Source organism: Osmia bicornis, chromosome 10 (genome assembly GCF_907164935.1).
Source record: "Osmia bicornis bicornis chromosome 10, iOsmBic2.1, whole genome shotgun sequence".
NCBI lineage: Eukaryota > Metazoa > Arthropoda > Insecta > Hymenoptera > Megachilidae > Osmia > Osmia bicornis.
The window spans coordinates 7,069,673-7,089,353 of NC_060225.1; the positions used below are offsets into that span (position 1 = coordinate 7,069,673).

General features: G+C 33.1%; 5 protein-coding genes across 11 annotated transcripts in view; 3 read left to right on the top strand and 2 right to left on the bottom strand.

Moving 5' to 3' along the window:
* LOC114871237 overlaps positions 1 to 19,681 on the top strand; it is a 290,378-nt gene that overhangs the window by 44,201 nt on the left and 226,496 nt on the right. Inside the window, exon 2 of the mRNA XM_029176905.2 lies at positions 19,220 to 19,413. The gene's annotated coding sequence lies outside the window, so the exon portion shown is untranslated. The remainder of the gene's footprint in view (positions 1 to 19,219; positions 19,414 to 19,681) is intronic.
* LOC114871232 (transmembrane protein 94) lies at positions 17 to 10,762 on the bottom strand. 6 transcript variants are annotated; one of them, XM_029176891.2, is made up of 27 exons: positions 10,673 to 10,762; positions 9,937 to 10,103; positions 9,722 to 9,856; positions 9,423 to 9,559; positions 9,160 to 9,353; positions 8,635 to 9,105; positions 8,395 to 8,556; positions 8,220 to 8,323; positions 8,045 to 8,139; positions 7,720 to 7,957; positions 7,339 to 7,449; positions 7,045 to 7,138; positions 6,752 to 6,969; positions 6,432 to 6,667; positions 6,169 to 6,293; positions 5,954 to 6,102; positions 5,467 to 5,514; positions 4,861 to 4,995; positions 4,233 to 4,376; positions 3,664 to 3,808; positions 3,395 to 3,603; positions 2,190 to 2,364; positions 1,872 to 2,117; positions 1,563 to 1,800; positions 1,405 to 1,498; positions 1,170 to 1,331; positions 17 to 1,107 (listed from the first exon to the last, which is right to left on the bottom strand). In XM_029176891.2, exons 2-27 carry the CDS (start codon positions 10,098 to 10,100, stop codon positions 1,035 to 1,037), a joined length of 4,302 nt encoding a protein of 1,433 aa, XP_029032724.1. In that variant the 5' UTR covers positions 10,101 to 10,103; positions 10,673 to 10,762; the 3' UTR covers positions 17 to 1,034. The 6 variants fall into 6 exon arrangements, with proteins under 6 accessions (XP_029032724.1, XP_029032726.1, XP_029032725.1 ...); XM_029176893.2 differs by lacking the exon at positions 7,339 to 7,449; XM_029176892.2 differs by lacking the exon at positions 5,467 to 5,514.
* Positions 10,688 to 16,754, top strand: LOC114871234 (mediator of RNA polymerase II transcription subunit 16). 2 transcript variants are annotated; one of them, XM_029176899.2, is made up of 14 exons: positions 10,688 to 11,112; positions 11,404 to 11,565; positions 11,643 to 11,841; positions 11,915 to 12,161; positions 12,242 to 12,397; positions 12,475 to 12,647; positions 12,723 to 13,050; positions 13,111 to 13,318; positions 13,394 to 13,568; positions 13,646 to 13,792; positions 13,876 to 14,089; positions 15,896 to 16,005; positions 16,272 to 16,417; positions 16,525 to 16,754. In XM_029176899.2, exons 1-14 carry the CDS (start codon positions 11,051 to 11,053, stop codon positions 16,646 to 16,648), a joined length of 2,451 nt encoding a protein of 816 aa, XP_029032732.1. In that variant the 5' UTR covers positions 10,688 to 11,050; the 3' UTR covers positions 16,649 to 16,754. The 2 variants fall into 2 exon arrangements, with proteins under 2 accessions (XP_029032732.1, XP_029032733.1); XM_029176900.2 differs by having other exon boundaries at positions 11,419 to 11,565.
* On the top strand, positions 14,096 to 15,989 carry LOC114871239. The gene has a single exon (XM_029176908.2). It carries the CDS (start codon positions 14,557 to 14,559, stop codon positions 15,679 to 15,681), a length of 1,125 nt encoding a protein of 374 aa, XP_029032741.1. The 5' UTR covers positions 14,096 to 14,556; the 3' UTR covers positions 15,682 to 15,989.
* On the bottom strand, positions 16,832 to 19,184 carry LOC114871242 (thioredoxin-like protein 1). Its single transcript, XM_029176915.2, has 4 exons — positions 18,969 to 19,184; positions 18,323 to 18,590; positions 17,604 to 17,887; positions 16,832 to 17,525 (listed from the first exon to the last, which is right to left on the bottom strand). Exons 1-4 carry the CDS (start codon positions 19,064 to 19,066, stop codon positions 17,312 to 17,314), a joined length of 864 nt encoding a protein of 287 aa, XP_029032748.1. The 5' UTR covers positions 19,067 to 19,184; the 3' UTR covers positions 16,832 to 17,311.

The window sequence follows — 19,681 nt, forward strand, 5'->3', positions numbered from 1 at the left end:
TCGAAATATCCTGATATTTATCGTATACTAGCATGGTCTTCTATTATACGTTTTAATTTATCATTTCTCTACTTTCAACTACGTACAAATGATACTAGTTTACAAAGCCTAAAACATTCACACAAGACAAACGCTTACTAATCATGCAAAACAGACATTTTAAAGAATCCTGATTTGAAGCATTGTCGTTGAAAATAAATTATATTCTATAGGAACACAATAAAATCAAGAACAATAAAACTTAACAATATATCTGTACATTTTTCCTATGAATAATACTAAAATTGTTAGGTCTAGGCAGCAATAAATTTTTTTTTTTATAATACTTCCTCTGTAATTATTATTTATATAAAGAAATATCAAATGCTATTGAATAGTTTATGAAACTCTACTGAATTAAATTAGATCAGTAGATATACTTTTTGTTTTCTTTAACAAAAATTCAGAGATCAGAGGCAAGACACATTAAACTCAGACTAAATTATTGCACACTTTTCGTGCACATATGCCTGAAAAATTAAGTACACTGTATCGCCGAAACATGGCATAATGAATATTGCACATAGCAACACACTAACGTCTATAAAATATAAAATCTTATCTTGGTATTATACAAAAATATAAATATTTTGATGTTAATTTTTCGAATAACGAAAAGAACAATTATACGACTTTCAGAGCTATCCTGTTTCGAACATTAAATTCAATCGAGGCAGTAAAATTACCCTTAATTGATTAAGTAGAACATTTAGAAACATTTTGTTTAAACCGTCAAACCATTTACAAGTTACTTGAATATAAATTGATGATCCTACCTTGTAACATTATCCATACACGATTATATTTTCGAGTAGATCAATGTTTAGGGAATTTCATTAATAAATATGTAATAAATTAACGATTTAGATAATTATGCGAGACTTGAGTATTTTAGTTTCCTTCAACTGTCGTCTTATATTTACACACATTTTATCGTTATTTGGCTCTTTTTATCTTTATATCTTTCACTTTTCATCCCTTTTAAGAAATGCTCTCTAAAATGGCGAATTCATCCCTAATTTTGTACCAAATTCTAGCCGTGCCCGTTTCTGATACCTTACGTTCACTCTGAAAAAGATTCAACGATGAATAAAATATTTTATGAGTTTTCAAAACGTTCGTGTACTTACTTAATTTCTTGCCACTTGATTAATTCATTGATCGTGAAGATGAATGGCAAGGAAAGTAAGAAAAATAAAGGAATATGAAGAGGAAAATCTTCGATGTTCTGACCTTCGTCTTTCCAAAATGTGTAAAACACAGTCCCTGAGAATGCTGCTTGTGCGCATAATCTAAACAACAATTTATAAATATTAATAAACTTTGCTTATTCGCAAAGAGTATGGGAGTGAATTTCTTACTCACGCTATAAATGCACTTAAAAACCACACATAATTATTAAAAGGTTGTTTCTTCCAAATAGAATACTCTCTATGTACAAAGCCTATAGATAAGGTTACTGTGAAGAAAGAGAAATACTAATTATCCATGTTTGCATTCTGATATTAAAATAAAATACATACCCAAATGTAATACGAACAGCGTCAGAGCAAAATGTTGTATCGTTAAAATAACATTTGGTTTAGCGCCCCAACCACCCCATGTAACTTCTCCACTTATGTTGGGGTATACATACAGGCACTTCGAGTTTGTCGCGTATATAGGGCACAGAGTCAAAAATGACATACATTGCGATAAAACTATCGTTACAATTGTTGGTAAAAATTTACTGCCATAACACCATAAAACGAATAATACAATCTGGAAAACAATTGAAGTAATATGAAGGAGGATTCTGATAGAATCGAATGGAAGATTAAGTTCTACTTTACCCGTCCATTTATGGTGCACTGATTTTTGCCAGTTGCTCGTTGCATTATGGTAGAATCCATAGGCGTGGCGATCAGTGATATGGATAACATTGGAATGATTAAACAACAAAGCCATAATACTTGATCGACGGAAAATAGAGGTGGCAGTAATAAAAAGCCAGACAGAGCTTGAGTGATAGAGAGGGTGACTGTGCAACACAGCCAGAACTGCACGCAATTCCAGAGGTATGTCATGTAATGTCGAGCCTAAATTCAGAATAAATATTCTATTACATCATTTTTTATGGGTATGAGGATGCAGTTTCTATTTTGATTTACCTCCATAATTAAATGGAATATCGCAATTGGATCCTCTCGTTTAACACTCAATGAACAAGCAATGGAATTCAATGCTCTACTCAAATCAACCGGAGATGGTCCTTGATTCTCCCTGGTTGATATCAACACAGGAACTCTTTGACAAACTTGAGGATACAAAGGTTCCACTGCCACGCTGTAATCAGAATTGATACCGCTTGAATGCTGAAATATTCCATGAAACAATTGCACATGTAACAAATATCATTTGATAGTTTCTTTATATAACCCAAATTTGATAGAAATTAAATTTTTTTATACAAATGGAGTTTATCGAAGTTCCTTGTGCAAGAGAGATTATAGAGAAACCCAAATCTATATTTCAAGATGAGAAATTATTATATCTTCAACCACCTAAAAGACGTCCTTCGGTGTACAATAGACCTTACAAGAAACCAACTATAAAAGTTGATTATAATACAACATATGGCAGGTCTTACATGAAATTTGATCGTCCCTCTAAATTCCGACTTAATTATGGGATGCATGAGAAAATGTTAGCTAGTAAAACAGGAAAATTTGATTTTGGTACAACGTATAATCTCTCTTATCAAGCCATAAATCGGATAGTGTCAAAAGCATTCGTTCCAAAATCGAGTTTGTCTATAAATGGATCACACGATATGAAGAGTACTAATATGTTATCCTATATGGATCCTGGATATTCGAAAGTTGTACGTTATAAACCATATCAAGGAAAAGTCTGCTATCCAGTAGCGATGGATTGTAAAACGGTGACCAAGGAATCTTATCAAGATTTTGGACTTGTTCATATAAAAAGACCATCGAAACGAGACTTTTGGAGAACTAAGTTCAAGACGGATTATCACACCACAAATCAATTATCTTATCAGTATACAGGACCCGTATCGAAAAGGAAACAGATGAAACATAGACCAATCATTTCTGCTCAGATTGATAAAGATACGATATATAAGACGAGTTATGAAGCTCCTGGTCGTTTCGTAAACAAGGAAAACAGTGTTTCTGTATGAATTTGTATGTAATATATTTTTTTAATTACATTTTTTTGTTAATAATCACGAAATATAATTTAATATTTTAAGAAGAATTTGAAAATGGTTTTCTAGAACTTTGAAAATTCTATAGGATTTTAGCGTAGTACTGAAAGCCTTAAAATAATAATGTAATAATTGATTAATTACCCTGCATCGGCTTGCATAAAAATCGGCATGTTCTCTGCATTGGCTGAAGAGCCAAGTACACAAACGACTTCTCCATAATCTTGCATAATGTGCAACATTTCCCTTGTAACAGCAGTGTTGCAGTCGGTAAATAGAGACACCAAAAGAGGCACATTATCTATCAATTCAATATGTGGTCGAATCTTATCGATACCTCGAGGTAGTTTTGCCTAAGGAACATATAAAATGTTCATCTAATATTTCAATCCTTTCTTATAAGAGAAACTTACCCTGTTCGAGAGATCAAAATTCACAGGAGCACTTTGTTCTGTGCTATCTGTAAGACAGCTCAAAGATCGCCATGCTTCTTGTCCAGAACCTAAATCCACACTTTGTACAAGCACGCTGTCTTCACTTCTTACTGTGTCCTGTTCTCTGTTGAAAATCATTTATCCATTCAATCCTCCATAGTTATATTTTGAAGAAATAATTATTGCAAAAGGCACAATACAAGTTTAGCTCTTTATGGTAGTGTGAGAACTAAGAAAATTCCAAAAAAATGTTCCTTGCATTTCATACCAGAAAGAGTTAACATGATCAGCTATCTACGATTTCTAGATTCTTTAAAATATGGAAATTAAAAAAAATTCAAACTTAATTCATAATTGATAGCAACGAAAGAAGGTCTAATCTACTTAAAAGATGAAAAGTGGAGAACAAAGCAATTACGAAAAATGCGACGATCCGTTTCTCGTGATCCTTTGTACTAGATGACTTAGACTGCCATGCAAATTCAGAATAAAATTAAAATGATCAATAATTCATAGATAATGGAATATGAATCGACGTTGAAACAAACCTATGGCTCATGGCACTTTTAACTTGAGATGCTCCTGTGTCGTTCCATTCAGTGGTCTCGTCGTCGAATTTAACAGTGGAGAAGTCGGTGTTTATGGCACTTGGTGCTGACATACTCATGGCACGGCTATTGTCCAAATTCGTACTATAATGTAACACAAATTCCACTGTAAAAAAATCGCCTTCCAATGGTTCATTCATGCATAATATTCTTAGAACACAAACACATTGATGCAGCATATTTATGCAGCAGAAATGTTCGAATAGCATGCTCTTAATATTTTATGTTTAACCCTTTGAACATATTTACTTCAAAAATTTCCTAACAAATTGTGACCAAATGGCGTAGATCCACGCCCTAGGATCTATCTTCTTCTACCATGTTTAGCAACCCATTGTGAATTTCAAAAGATTGTCATGGGCTCAATATGTTAATTGATGTATTTATACATAATGTCCCATGTAACTGGGTCAAGCTAAAGCTTTAAATTGGTAGCAAAGGGTTAAACATCGTCTCGAGAAGCGAAAACACATATCTCAATCGAAACTCGATACGTAGTGATAAATAACGTTGAATGTATTTTAGTGTGTATTCTTTTCGTGTGATAAGAGGATAGTTTGTAACATACCGAGGAGAGACACGATTAAGCAAGTGGCTGGCCTCATCCATGCAGGAGTAATTATGCTGATGAGATTGGGCCGAGGGAGTGGGTGAGGACATGGCTGCTGCCTGGCTCACCCACCAACCCACTGGACTCTCGGACCTAATATTGGCGTGTTAGTTACATACATTTATTTGTGTATATCACGTATGCCATGGTAAATAATAAGATATTAACACATGTGCATAGAATTAATTGTTAGAGTGTAACACAAGAATAAATATTGTCGAACGTAGTGTTGTTTGCTAATGAAAGAAGCGTTCGAAACTATACAGAAAGATAAACATGATTAAACAACTACTTAACTGAACACTCTAAATATCAACGTAGTATAAAGATGGAAATATTCGTAACAAAGATTTTGCTAAAATATCGTATCAATCATTGAAAATAAAGAAACAAAGATAGGGGTTGTGGGGGTGGGCAAAAGAATCAGATCATTGCATTCTTTTAGAACGTTTAACTCTATGTAAAACGAGGATCATAAGAAAAGAAAAATATTTAAAAAAAAATAGCGTAACGAATAAACATGCAAATTAGTAACAGTATTGAAAGAAAGAGGTATAGACAAACATATACGATGGGGTCATGTGTGGATATCTCTCCAGCCATTGCTGTCTCCTGTAACGTACATGCATATTTTACATTCACATCCACAGTTATGACGAATAAGCTAAGTTAAACAGATTTCTTGATATCAGTTAAACACCATTTATTTTAGATTTACAAGAGATTAGATAGAAGAAGACAAAAAAAAAAAAAGAGAAAGAAACACTAAGAAACGACACGTACGAAAAATTCAATCGACAAAGAAGAAGTTGTAACACCAACAACATACACGATTAGCGAAAACACGATCTTATGTTTCATATGTTTTTGTACACAAATTTTACACGTATATATATAGAGAGAGAAAGATAGAATAGAACGTATTTGGAATACTTTCCAACGTGAGGACATGCCCCAAACTTCTCAGATTAATCCAAAAGCAAAAGAAAGCAAAGCAAAGTAGTTTATGAGACATAGATTTGAGGATAGAAGAATGATGATGGTACAGTACCTAGCTCTTTCACTGAGCAACGATATATGACAATTCCATCCACTTTCCAGTCCCATTTTTTCCGAAAACACACGGGATCTTAGTTCATTCTCCTTGCTGAAGTGAACAAAACGGATACAGGCTCTTTCAAGTTGTTCTATCAATTGTACCTGTTAAACAATTCATAGAATTCTTCACTATGTTATTTTTTGATGAATTTATTAGTACTTGATTACCATGTCTGTTTGTGCTTGATATTGCATGGTCACCATTCCAATGAACACTTGATTGCATTGAATTTCAAAGCAACTTTCAACGTCGTTCACGCTATCATCTTTGTTCTCATTGCACAATAAGGAATCTGTAAATTTGATGACTTAAAAAGTATTCTGTAACTTTTAGAATTTTTCTAAAAATCTTCTTCTATCTTTCTTCATCTCACTTGTATCATAATATACGGTCCACCCTGTATAAACAAGAATATTTCCTTATAACTTACCAGTCGAGTGAAATTGCCCTAGTATGCCTTTCACTCTGGGATCAAGAACATTTCTAAAGTCCCACGGTAATGGCGTAGGACTTCTGTGAGGTGCGTACAAGTGCTTGCTATCTGCTGGAAGTTCGATGTATATCTTGGACATTTTATCCCCGATACCTCGTGTCAGAGGTCTATATGCAAACGCGGTGCAATACGATGTTAGACTTGTTCTCTGATAAAAATCCTGCACCTTTTTCCTGAAAGATACCCGCCAAAAATTTAAAAAAAAAAAGACACAGGAATACATATCAATTTTTGAAGTGATTAGTATTACCGTGTACCTGTCTGACGCTGAAAGTGGGCATAGATCATGACCATCCCAAAATTCAATACAAGAGTCTAGAATTATATCAGCTGTACCCTGCGTAAGTAATTGCAAACCACCACCAGTGCGTTCTCTTACCACCACGGCCACCATATGTGGAAAAGGAAACTTTAATTTTGTCGCGATGCTCAAGGATCGTGCGAATTTGATATCACGTCGTACCATTTCTGGTTGCTGTAAAAATTCGTGAAGAATTTTTATTTTGATCTTCTATGAGCAGGTGTTTAGCGTAAAATTGATTATACTTACCACGTGTCTGAACGTAGACAATTGTTGCTCCAGTTGGAATATATGTTGGGCCTGATCTTGGAAACCTATCTGTTTCGCTAATTCGCATAAACACCTGTACGGATCACATATTAAATATCAATGAAAAGAATATCATCGGTGAGAATAGAAAGAATAGAACAGAAGCGTGAGATTGTCCCATGATTAGCATTCCCATGAATATATTATTAATGCACGCAGAACATGTTCACCCATACAGGTGGATTAATTAATAAAATACGGTGGATACATAAAAATAACTATGGTTGGACTGACCACATTTGCCCAAGGCTCCCCGATTCGTCGTCTAAATACACCTGTCTTGAACTTTGCATTGTATCTTTTGCTCGATACCCACTCTTATCTTCTATACTGTGATCCTGGTAGCTGACAAATGTGTATGATCAACGTTACTGGTAATTGGACGTGTTACCTTTTGGACTTGTCTTAGGAATATGCATACGATTAACTGGATGCGATAAGCTTAACAATCGGGAGAATTAGTTTGAGTAATGCATTAAAAAAGAAAAAAAAAAAATGAAACGAATGGGAGGGAGTGAAATGTAGCGTGGCAAAACATAAATTAAAAAAATAAATAAATAAATAAATAAATAAATAAATAATTAAAAACAACGACTTGAATAATGAAATACATACCGTCTGTTAGTGACTGGTACAAGATTTTCATTATACTGAGCTTCACAAGTGACATGGCAACAAAATTGCATGTAATGCTCTTGTGTGTCCATGTTACATGTGTTCAATAGAATTGCTAAACCTAATGGTTTTAATGAGTTCAAATGTTGCCTCCAAGAATGATCATCAAATTGTAGTCGAAATGGTAAAGCATGATCATGAGTTAGGTCCAAGACTTCTGCTGTTGAATGAGATAGATCTGAAAATATAATGATTTTATTTTTCTAAAGGCCTGAATTTAATTTGACAAATAACACAGCTTAACATTTCTTTGCTTCCTTATTACCATGTTGTACGTATGATGTTTTATTTGATTCTTGTTTGGAATCCTCGGTTTGAGTTTGGCATTGAGGTTCAGAAGTTCTGTCTAAACTACCGGTACTATCAAACGATGAAACTTAATTGCAATCTTGTAAATTTAGCATTCGTTATATTTTACGTTTATGTTGTTAAATATTTACCTCGAAGACGGTGATAAGGTATTGGCGTTTCTTAAGAAAAATACTTTCTCAGCTGTTGGATTAGGCCACGATAGAATTCCTTTTTTATCCACACAACATAGTGCCTGGAAATTGAATTATCTTTGTTCATTCTATTGTATCAGGGTGTTGAGTTGTTAAATCATCTATTAAATACCGTGACTGATCCTAGAACGTGTAGAATACTCGCAGATCTAGACATCATGTGCTCTTTACCAAGGAGAATGTTGAAAAAATACTCTTTCAATTCCATCCAATTGTACACCACCTCTGGATGAGTAGGTCCAGAGATGTCTGCATCCTCGAAAGGATCCACGAACTGAAACAATCGTGCTTCCCTAATACTCTGTGAAAGTACATTATCGAGTAGATTTCACCATTCTAAACATATATTAACCTGTAGCTTTTTCGAAGATTGATAAAGTTTGAAGAGAGCCTTGAATCGGGCCATACCGAAGCAATTCAAAAAGATCCAACAGATAGGAAATATTAATGGAAGCAAAGGAAGACTAACGGCGATCGGTTGTAACAAGAACATCTCGTTCCAGTAACCAATACCAAAGTATTCCCACAGATACAAGTATCGAAACAAATTAACAACTAAGACTATTATTAAAAGAACTGGATAAGCTAATTGTTCGATACAACAGATCATTAAGAGATGTCGTTTGCGATTGTGATAGGTGACCGGTCTATCTAGGGCCTGATCAAGAGCCATTCTCAGGTTCATCAAGTAGGGTGTTTCTTGAAGTTTGTAGATTTTATTTTTCAGTGGTATTCGTCCTTGAGGAGTAGAGAAAATTTCATTAGCACTGTGAACCTGTGGACTGTATACTTCTCTTGCATGCAATACAGGTGCTTCAGGATTCTGTAATTATTTCATATTGTTAATGTTTCCTTTTAAATGATCTATCAAACTTACATTGTAAGGAACACAGTATCCAGGAGCTTGTTGTCCAGGTTTCATCACAATTATATCTCCAGCAACCAATAGTGCCCAGGGCAAATTAACTATGTGACCATCGCGATAAGTCCATTGTAAAGTTAAACAAGGAGACAACGGGCTGCATAAATGTGGATAATTTTCGGTGTCCCATTGGCAAATATTTTTTGCCTCTGAAAGGAATGCTCAATGATTGCATGAAAGGGATTTGAAGCTTTATAGAATGTAGATTGTTTGAATACCTTCTAATTGGTCGAGAAGAATTCGTACTCTATGAGGAATCTCGTGGTGTCGTAATTTATTATCCGATACGACTAAAATAAAATTTACCACTACTAAACAACAGACAGTCAGTCCTTCGTAAGGCAGTGTAGGGTACCTACAACAATTCATACAGTTATATTTTCTACATTCAGTTTTTCTTTTAAACTTTGTTGCTTTGAAGATTTTTGTCAGTCTTGAAGAATCTTCCATTTTAGTAACATGAATACACATAGTGCAACTATTAGCATTATTTGTGAATAAAGTAGTTAGTTCATACCATGTATCATTGATTGTGAAGGATGCAATAACAAGGATAATGCTATTGATCAAAAGTGCAATTGCTGAAGTCCAACAGAGAGTTGTGTACTGACTACGGTGGTGTAAAGTATCCTTTAGCCAAGCTTTATATTTTCTGTGCATAATATATATATATATAGTATAAATTATGGAATCTTCTTCCTTCAGTATATTAATAAGAAGTAACAAAATTACTTGTTCCTTTTGCATTCTTCTTCATATTCCTGTAGAACTCTTTTGATATCACGTTGTAAGGTTTCAAGAGCAGTATTCGTACTTAATCCTAATGGTTCCTCAAATTTATTGTTAGGATTTTCGCTTGTTTTGGAAGCATTGTCCTTTGCCCGATCACTATCCATGTTCTGTATAATAAAGTTATTAATCTTTGTAAGGTTTAGTACATAGCATTCACAAGGATACAATACTTTAAAGATTAGTTTATTCTTGTCTCAAATCATAATACTTTTCAGATACATCTATATACATAAAAGAAATATACAATAGGGAAATAAATAATAATATTCCTTTACAATTAATGCAAATTATATAAGCAGAGTAAACAGATACAAGCATAAATAGTTTCTAATAATCTATAATGTTTAACTTAAATTTTGATGATAAAACATGCATTTTATTCCGAAATTTGTTCTTCTGATGTTATACCCAAAGCAACAACAGTGTATTCTTATAATTATCATCCAAACCATAAGGAAGAACATAAATTAACCAAAGTTAAGCAATACATGATACTTTTTATTATGCCACAAGTATAGGTATAGGAGAATCAAATAAATAAGGAGAAAACGATGCAAATATGAATTTATTAATATAAATCAGTGTTTGCAGGGCAAAAAGCAAATCAAAACAAACGGAGCTAGGTTAAAAATGTATTAAAACTTGCATAATTCGATGAACGAATCTATTAATGTACCGTTTATGTTGATCGTACTTGAAGTACAGTTTAATGTTTCAAAGCTCGGTTGTATGTCGGATAACTAAAAATAATGGGAAATGTCTCATAATTGCAATTGACCTAAATCAGAACGGAGAATGCATATTCGGATGGATTCACATCACAAACACATAAGTTTATCACATGACGCAGTACTGACGACTGCTGCCGCGAGTATATAGCTTTTTTGTCTTTTTTCCCGGCATAGTTTTGTTATGTTATCTTTTATAACTTGAAAATTATATACCATATTCTTGTATAACGCAATGCACAAAAGTAATAGACAAAATATAGCGGAGTGCCAGCACTCGTGTTTATAGTGTTTACAGGGTTCTAACATAACCTATATAAGATACAATGGATTTATTGTACACTGTAAATAGAAAAGTGGCACCAAAACCATTTATAAATCAGGAGAGGTATGGAATTGTCTTTATCATATTTGTACTATTCTGATGTAATATTGAGAATAGATCTAGTATATACATTTTCATAACTTCTCATTCAAGTTCATATATAATGAATGCATAGGATGTCAATGGAAATTTGTTTCTTTTTTTAATATACATATTAGTATTTTTTATTTACTGTTTATTTGATAGCTCATTTATTAGTTCAGCATCAGTCTTTCCATGAATTTTAAATATGCTTTTATCACACGTAAGTGCAAGAATGTGTTTCTTAAATATAATCGTTCAATGTTTATGCAGTAATCAAATTTTTAGCCTGTATGAGGGACAATCTTTATGCTCACTATCTAGCCGTAATATAGCAGCATTTACTACAACTACAGAATTAGATGATAACAGTGGGAAAACATGGGGTTCTCATGTTTATGTATGCGATTTAAATATGCCTTGGCATACCCACAAGTAAGAAATATCTCCAAATAGTTTCTTTATCTATTTGTGGTATTTTCTACAAGGTCTAATATTATTTATATCATCAGGGTATTGTCAAACAAGAATATTATTACTGCAATAGAATGGGATTTACCAGGTGATAAATTAGTTATTGCTGATTCAACTGGGCATGTACAATTATGGATGTTGAAAGATCATGTCCTTAATGACTGGGTATTAATTGGTTCCACTTGTTTTGTTGGTGAGCATATATTAGGTGCAGCTTGGTTTCATAATGGGAAAAAGGTAGTTACAACTAATGTTAAAGAATTATTTAACATTAGCGAATTGAATGTATAGGAAGGAATTATTATTTCAGATTGGTCTTGTAACAGAGAAAAAAGATAGTATTCATTACAGTGAAAAATTCAATCACTTGCCTTTTGCTCCTTCAGTCAGACAATTTGGTGGAAGAGCTGCTGAGGGTGTATTAGTTGTCTCAACCACTGGCATGGTTGGAGCAATTATGATCACAAAAGATTTTCAAAACCCTATCTGTTCTTCGACAGAAAGTTTAGGGAGTATAAGGCATAGGATAACAGCAGTTGATCTGTGTTACGGGAAAAGTATATAAACACAAATTTCTATTAAACTAGTTGTTTAAACAAACGCAAATCAGCTGATACGAAATTTCATAAAATTTTAGATGGTCATATTTTGGTCGCTGTAAGCAGCGGTAATATTTGCTTACCAATCAGGTGTTACAGAGTATTAGTCCGTAAAAATGACGATAAATGTACCATTACATCTCAAGCACTTCCAAGTTTCTTTCTACAGGATGGTGTACCAAAGGACAATACATGTAGAGTCAAATAATTTTCTATTCTTCTAGCATCTACAATTGTTAGGCACTAAAATAATAGACAATTATTTTCATAGATACAAGTGTGACACACTTAAAGTTCGTAGTTCGAGAAGATGCAGATTCTTTAGTTGTTGCTGTTAATAGTGATAGTGGAGGTATCGTAGAGGTATGGGAATTGAGGGAAAAGTCACAACCAGTTCACAAGTTGTTTCAACCAAAAACATTAGAACCATTTAAAACAGTTGTGGTAGGTGTTCAAATAAGACGAAAATAATTGAATGAACATTTTAAAGCATCGTGTTTATTATACATATATTCATAGGTTTGGCAACATCAATCACAGTATCGTTGTCAATCACCGATAACAGCAATAGCAACAACAAAATTACCTATAGTCACCACATCGCCTCTTCCAAGTTACGTTGTAGTAGCTTTGGCAGATTCGTCGGTGCATTGTTTAAGCCGTGATTGCCTAAAAGAAATAGCCTTATCGTTCTTAAATATGGCATGGAGGCCCGAGGAACCTAACAATAAATACTTTAAGAGCTCAGTTTCCGTAACGAGTATAGACTTATCGTGGCTAGGTTGCGTACTTCTGGCTTGCGATACCCGTGGAAACTTGTATCTATACAAATTACTACCCGATGGAGGTAATTTTATTTCCGGAAAGGAAATTACCTCTGAACACGACTAATCAATTTTCCTTACAGGACCATCGTTGGCATTAAGCTACGCTTGTACATTGTTGGAATATTGTTTAGTAACAGGATTAGACTGGTTAGATGTGCTTTTGTGTCTAAGATCATCGATGATCGAGCCATTATGCGAAAGACTGGATGTTTCTTTCAATAGACAATTACAACCGATACAACAATACCATTATATTCAGTTTCTGTGTATAAAAACATCATTATACAGGTTTGTTATTGTCTAAAAAAGGAACGTAAATGAGATACAATCTGCTATGTTCAAAAGAAAAATATTTACTTTTAGAATGTTAGTATCAGGACAGAGCAAAGCAGCTGATTTATCGTCGTTGCTTATGATTCATTCTGTAGCTACAGCTTTTAAGTCATTATTAAGGCCGTCAGATTTAATTTCCCATGATAAGGAACCAGCAGAAAGTTTGGCAACAGTAATTAATGACGCGATTACTGATGTGGATAAGGTGAAAATTCATTTTCTTCAAATAGAATATGAATTAATAGAGCTATCATCGTGATAAATAATTATTTGATATGCCAGGTACTTTTGCATCTTGATCCAAAAGAATTCACCGTCGAACCAAGTACACTTCAATCGTTGCAACAATTGATTCAATGGGTCGCCGATTTGGCATTGAATCTTTTAGCTCGTCTTCCGGAACAACGATTGCAAATGAAGTCAGGCGGTGTTAGTATTAAATACTATTAATTATTATCTAGGACAATGCAGTTGTATTATATTTTTTGTTTCTTTTTTACTCCACAACTCAGTATGAACTCTTGAAGGATCACAAGGCCTTAAATACATTGAGGGAATTGCTCGTGATCATACGTATATGGGGTTTATTGCGACCCTCGTGTTTACCAGTATTTCTTCGCAGTGCTGATAACCTCGATGTATTGGCTCTGTTGTTCCGTTTATTATCAAAATTGGTTCAACCGAACGGAGATACTCAGTCTCAGCAGGTTGATGATGGTTTAATTGGTAAGTTTTTCTGTGTTTATTATATAGAGTAAGAGGGAAACAGGTCAAACTTCGGTAGTGTATTTTAATACTTCTGAGGATGAAAAAAAGAAAAGGTCGTATAATTATATTTTTATTTCTGATGGAAACTTAATACTCTTGGATTCCTGATGGAAACTTAATACTCTGATGGCTTCTATTACGATTTTGATATTTCATTTTTTATGCCATTATTCTTTAGTTCACTAATTATATGAAATAATATAAATTAAGAATGGGGAATCATTTGTGTATAACACTGCTGAATAATCATTTGAATTTTATCGTAATACGTTGGTTACCGAGGAAGTAAGATAAAACACCACTTCCTTGTGTGTTGAACAGGAATCACAGATTTTTTCCTTCGTTAGTATTGAATATGAGCTAGAGAATATCGCAAGGTTGCTAAAGTGTAGTGGAAAAGTATTTTATATAATTATATTTTGAAAATGAGCGAAAAGCTTGCTGTTAAACATAAGAATTCATTGGCTTTAACGAAGCACAAGTTATTGCACCAAGACAGTGGTAGAAAAAGATGTTGTTCGTGTTCGAAACCGAACAAACTTGCTATATTTTCTATCACAACGTGTTGTATCTTCGTTGTTTATTGGATCATATTAACACCTCTGTTGTTCAGTCTTCCTCATAATTCATCCTCGCAATGGTCTGCCGTTTGGTTTGTCTTGTATTGGTTCCTGGCATTCTTAGTTTGGCTCTTTATTATGTTATGTATCATAGTAATTTGGAGGTGTTTCGATTCTAAACACGATGATATGAAATTACAATCATACGGCACGAATGGTTCCTCAAAACCGGTACTCTTAACCGATAGCGTAAAATTGAAAGACATAAAACAAGATGATGAATATTTGAATGATTTACGTCCTGATAAAAATGATATTGTTCACGATCAAAAAGACATAAATATTGTTGAAGAACCTCATGATAAAATCAAGAAACACAAAGATCTTCCTCCTCTCGTAATTCATCGTCGTAATTTGGGAAATGATATCGAATGTGCTGGTACAGTGAGTATAGAAAAGATTGACGAAAATGAAGATGAAAATATATCGAAATCAGAAGTCAGTAGTCTGAAGGAACAAAGAGAATCTATGAAAAGTTACTTAAAGTTAGTAACAGTTACTCCTCAGGATGAAATAGATACCAAGACTCCAAAAGCATTGCTCTCGCCGAGAGAATTATTTTTTATTGATCTTATAAGAGAAGCAGAAAAGGCTGAGCAAAGTAGAGGGAATAATCCTGCAGTTACAGAAAGGAAACATTTCTTTCCGAATGATTTTCCTTCAGCTCATAAAGACGTCGTTAAAAGAGATTTGAATGAGAGGAAAGATTCAGCTGAAGCTTCAGATAAAGAACGCGAAACAAGCTATTTTATCGCGGACATAGGAAGTCCAAAAAGTGAAAAAGCAGAAGTATTTTTGGAGATCAAACCAGACTCAGAATTAGCTAATCAATGGATTGTGAATTTAAATGAGGAGAAGCCAGTACTCATATTAGAAAATAGTGTTAAGAACGAAAATACAGAGGAAAAAGTTGTTTTATTCGAAGTTTAATTGAAAAATATCTTCTATTTTGATAAAATATTAGAACTTTTAATTATTATTATAAGGAATTATCATTAAGTATCACATAAATCATTGTAATTCAATAGTGAATAGTGACTGTAAAATAAGTAATTATGAAGAAGAAAATTCACAGAAGTTTGATTGGAGAGAAGTATGAAATATTTTTAATTGAATATATGCAATGTCAATGACTTTCTTCCAGATGATTGTTGCCTGTTACCAAATCAAATTATGATACCACAATTGCACCAGGGTAGTAGCATTATGGCTATAGCTACTCCTATACTTTTTTATCAAAGTTTTCCGTTACAGGTAAAGACTCCAATTCATCGATCTGTATAATTTATTGTTAACTTTTGTAGGGACAAACAGGTACACATTTTACATTAATTTTGCAAAGAATTTTCATTCCAAATTTAAAGAGTTATTATTAATTAGCAGTCTATCATTCTTTTTTTTTCTTCTGGACCGAATTTTAATTTTCCACTTGATTTTTAAGAGTTAAAAGAAATGGGTACCTGGTCGTTTACACATGGATTAAATGTGTGATAATTATTTCTGATTATATATAATTATAGCTGGAATATGGCATTGAACCTGAACAATTATTATTTGTACCTGAACTTAATCCAGTTGAAGGTTGCATGCATACTGGACAGATCGTAGATGGTATTAGACATTTGTATCTCGGAAAACAACCACTTCTTGTTAAACAATGTACAAGGTAATATAAATATAAAAAAATTCATTTCGATAGGAGGATCATACAAAAGTTCGAGATTTTGTACTAAATTTTTTTTTATTATAATATCATTTTTTGACAAAATTTAGGTGCGGTGGAAAAGCTCAAGTTCAAAATATGACCAGAACAGCCGCGATCAGAGCATGGGATCAACGATGGGTACGAGCATGTCGTTGTGGTGGTATTTGGCGAATTCATAAAACTTGTCCATAGCTCATTCATTGGAAGTAGTGTATTGATGAATTTTATGTTACAGTAATTGTAATTGCAATTTTGTACATTATGAAACAAATAACATTAAAGGTTTTTTAAAATTTAACGTACAATCAAATTGGTTTTTTTATCTCCTTATTAAATAATACGTAATCCAAAGAAATTTATTGAATCATACAAATGTTAATTTAATCATTCATTTATTTATTATGCGTGTAACAATTGTAAATGTTCGTTATTCTCACTTTTGCATTTAGCAAGATTTCTTATCAACCAAACGTATATGTATAAATTATTTGCATATTTTTTATATTGTTCAAATGAACATTGTGTCATACAAAAGAAATATTCATGATCACTATTTGCTACGATTTATTTTACAGGATCTCGATAGTGGACTTTATTTCTTACAAAACTACGTACACGTTTAAATTTAATAAATTTTTAATACCAACGAAACTTTCAATTAATAATCAAATGTTTTATATGTACAGTTTAAATACATTGTTTCGTAATTACAGAGATCCTGGATACATAACGAAAAACAAGAATTATAAAAAAGTTTTTACTTTCGTATCATTTCCGTCAAATATAATGACCATGGAAAGTTTATTTGACATAAGATACTCTTTCACAATTCATTATACAATAAGCAATTGGCTGTTAATGACTCTCTCCTTCTCTATTGACCACCTTCTTGAATTCTCCCATGTTTGTTGTTGAAATTGGTGAACCAATTATAGCTAAATGGTCGATCCTTGTCGTCTCACTACCACTTTGATTGTCTTTCACAAAGATCTGTAGATTCTGCACATTTTGAAATTTCACATAGCGCAAAGGAATTGGGTTACCTTCTTCGATATCTTTCGCTGATAAACTGTAAAATACAATGACCAAAATTAGACAAAAATTCGGTGAACTCTATTGCTTAGATTGGAGTGAAATTGATCTTTACGTTAAGTCTTGAACACTTGTATTAGAATCTGCCATATCGAAGTCGATCGTTCTAGGTTGATTGATATACAATTTGATAGTTTTTGGTCCTTTGTCATTGGGAGCTTTGATTTTCAAAGAATGTACTTTGACTACTTGTGAAAACGCGATGCATAATATCAGCTGTTCGTCGCAATCGCTTTCCAGGTATCCCTCGTCGGTGCTCAAACATTGCAAAAAGTTGTGCTCGTCCGACTCATTTAAACACTCGCACTGTGTTTTGGTAATAAACGTTGATAGATCCATCTGTAAAAAGTATAATTAGAAACCTCTGCAATATTTTCAGAAAGTACTCTTTGCTTACAGCTTTATACGCAATAAAGTTGGGTACAAACATCCAGGGAATTATGTGTAAATATGAATAAAGTTATCTAGATGAAATGTAAATATTTCATACTTTGATGCATACACATTATGTGTATGTTACTAATGATATATCGAAACATGTTTCTGAGCAATATAAAAAGCTATAAAATCATAAACACATGCAATCCATATAAAAATACAATATACATTGTATATTTAATTAAACTTGTTTGAATGAAAGTGTTATGATAATATTAATATCCACTGAAACAAAGTTACCACAACTTTCTTATTGGTACTTTTTGTAAGTACAGAACTGCAGCAAGAAATATCATTCCAATTATATGATAATAAAACATTATCACTACTTCGTACATGTCCAGACACTGGACTCTCAGAATCCTCTGACTCTCCGTTGCCGTAAAACTGTTGAATTTTTGATTCTAGTCCAGCCGGGTCGGACTCATGATACAGTCCCAACTTTTTTTTGTTGCGATAAAATAAAAATGTAGGCACTCCGTTGACTCCTTGCATAGCAGCAGTCGCTACACACTTGTCTATATCAACTTTAAGGAATACTGCATTTGAATATTTCACTGATAGTTGCTCAAACACCGGTGCAATTATATCGCAAAGACCACACCTATAGATTATAACATTAACAAAGGAACATATTTGTAAACAATGTATCCTCAATGAATGTTATACAGATTACATTATTATAGCTCCAGGTACAAATAATTTTAATCATTATCAAGTTCATAACATAAGTTGGAAATTGTTTTGAAATACATAATCTAAATATAATACCTATGAAATACCGCAGAGAAGATTGAACTATATTTCATTGGATTTCATAAGATGATTAAATTTTTACATAGCATTGATTGTGATTGAGATGAAACAATTAGAGAAAGGATAAAACTAGCAGTTAGAAATTGTATTAGGGTGCACAGGTAATCTAATTGTGCAATAATTGTAGAATTTCTAAACTCTCTCCCTATAACCATACACAGCTTACCATGTTGCTGTAAAATCTACTACAACCAATTTTGTACCAGCACTAGCTATTTCCCCATAAAAGTGGCCATCGTCGTTAATCACACGTACTGCTCCCATTGTTTCTTTCTGTTGATCTAATACAACATGAATAAATAAAACACGCGCAAAATACGTGTCTCCAAATATTGAATGACTGGCAGTTTCAATGTAAAGAACCCGGTATTCAAATACGTTTAACTTTATGTCTAACTTACATTGATATTTTTTCAGGATACGGATTGGATAATCGGCAGTATGAAACCAGCTCGTATGCAAGCTAACTGGACAAAAATAGAAATGCGGTTTGCTGTTGAATCTACATGGAAATTGGGCTGCAGTTTCACGCGGCAATTATGGAGATCATCTATAACGGAGTGGAGCAACGTTATTTTTTTATCAAATACATGAAAAGTGGCAACTATTCGGTGAGTGAAAAATAATATTTAGTTTTAAAACATTATTCACAACAATTTGCAATAATTTGCAGTTTGATTTAACATGCATTTGTTGAGAAATTATTATTTATGTGTCGACTGCTTTAATTGATCTAACTATATTGCACATGAGAAGTTTAAACGCAAATAATCATGTTCATAATTATGTTTTATCTTAACTGAATACAATCAAATAATCAATTATACATTAATTGAGATTTTAACGTAGATTTTAATTCAATTCTTTAATTTAGATTAG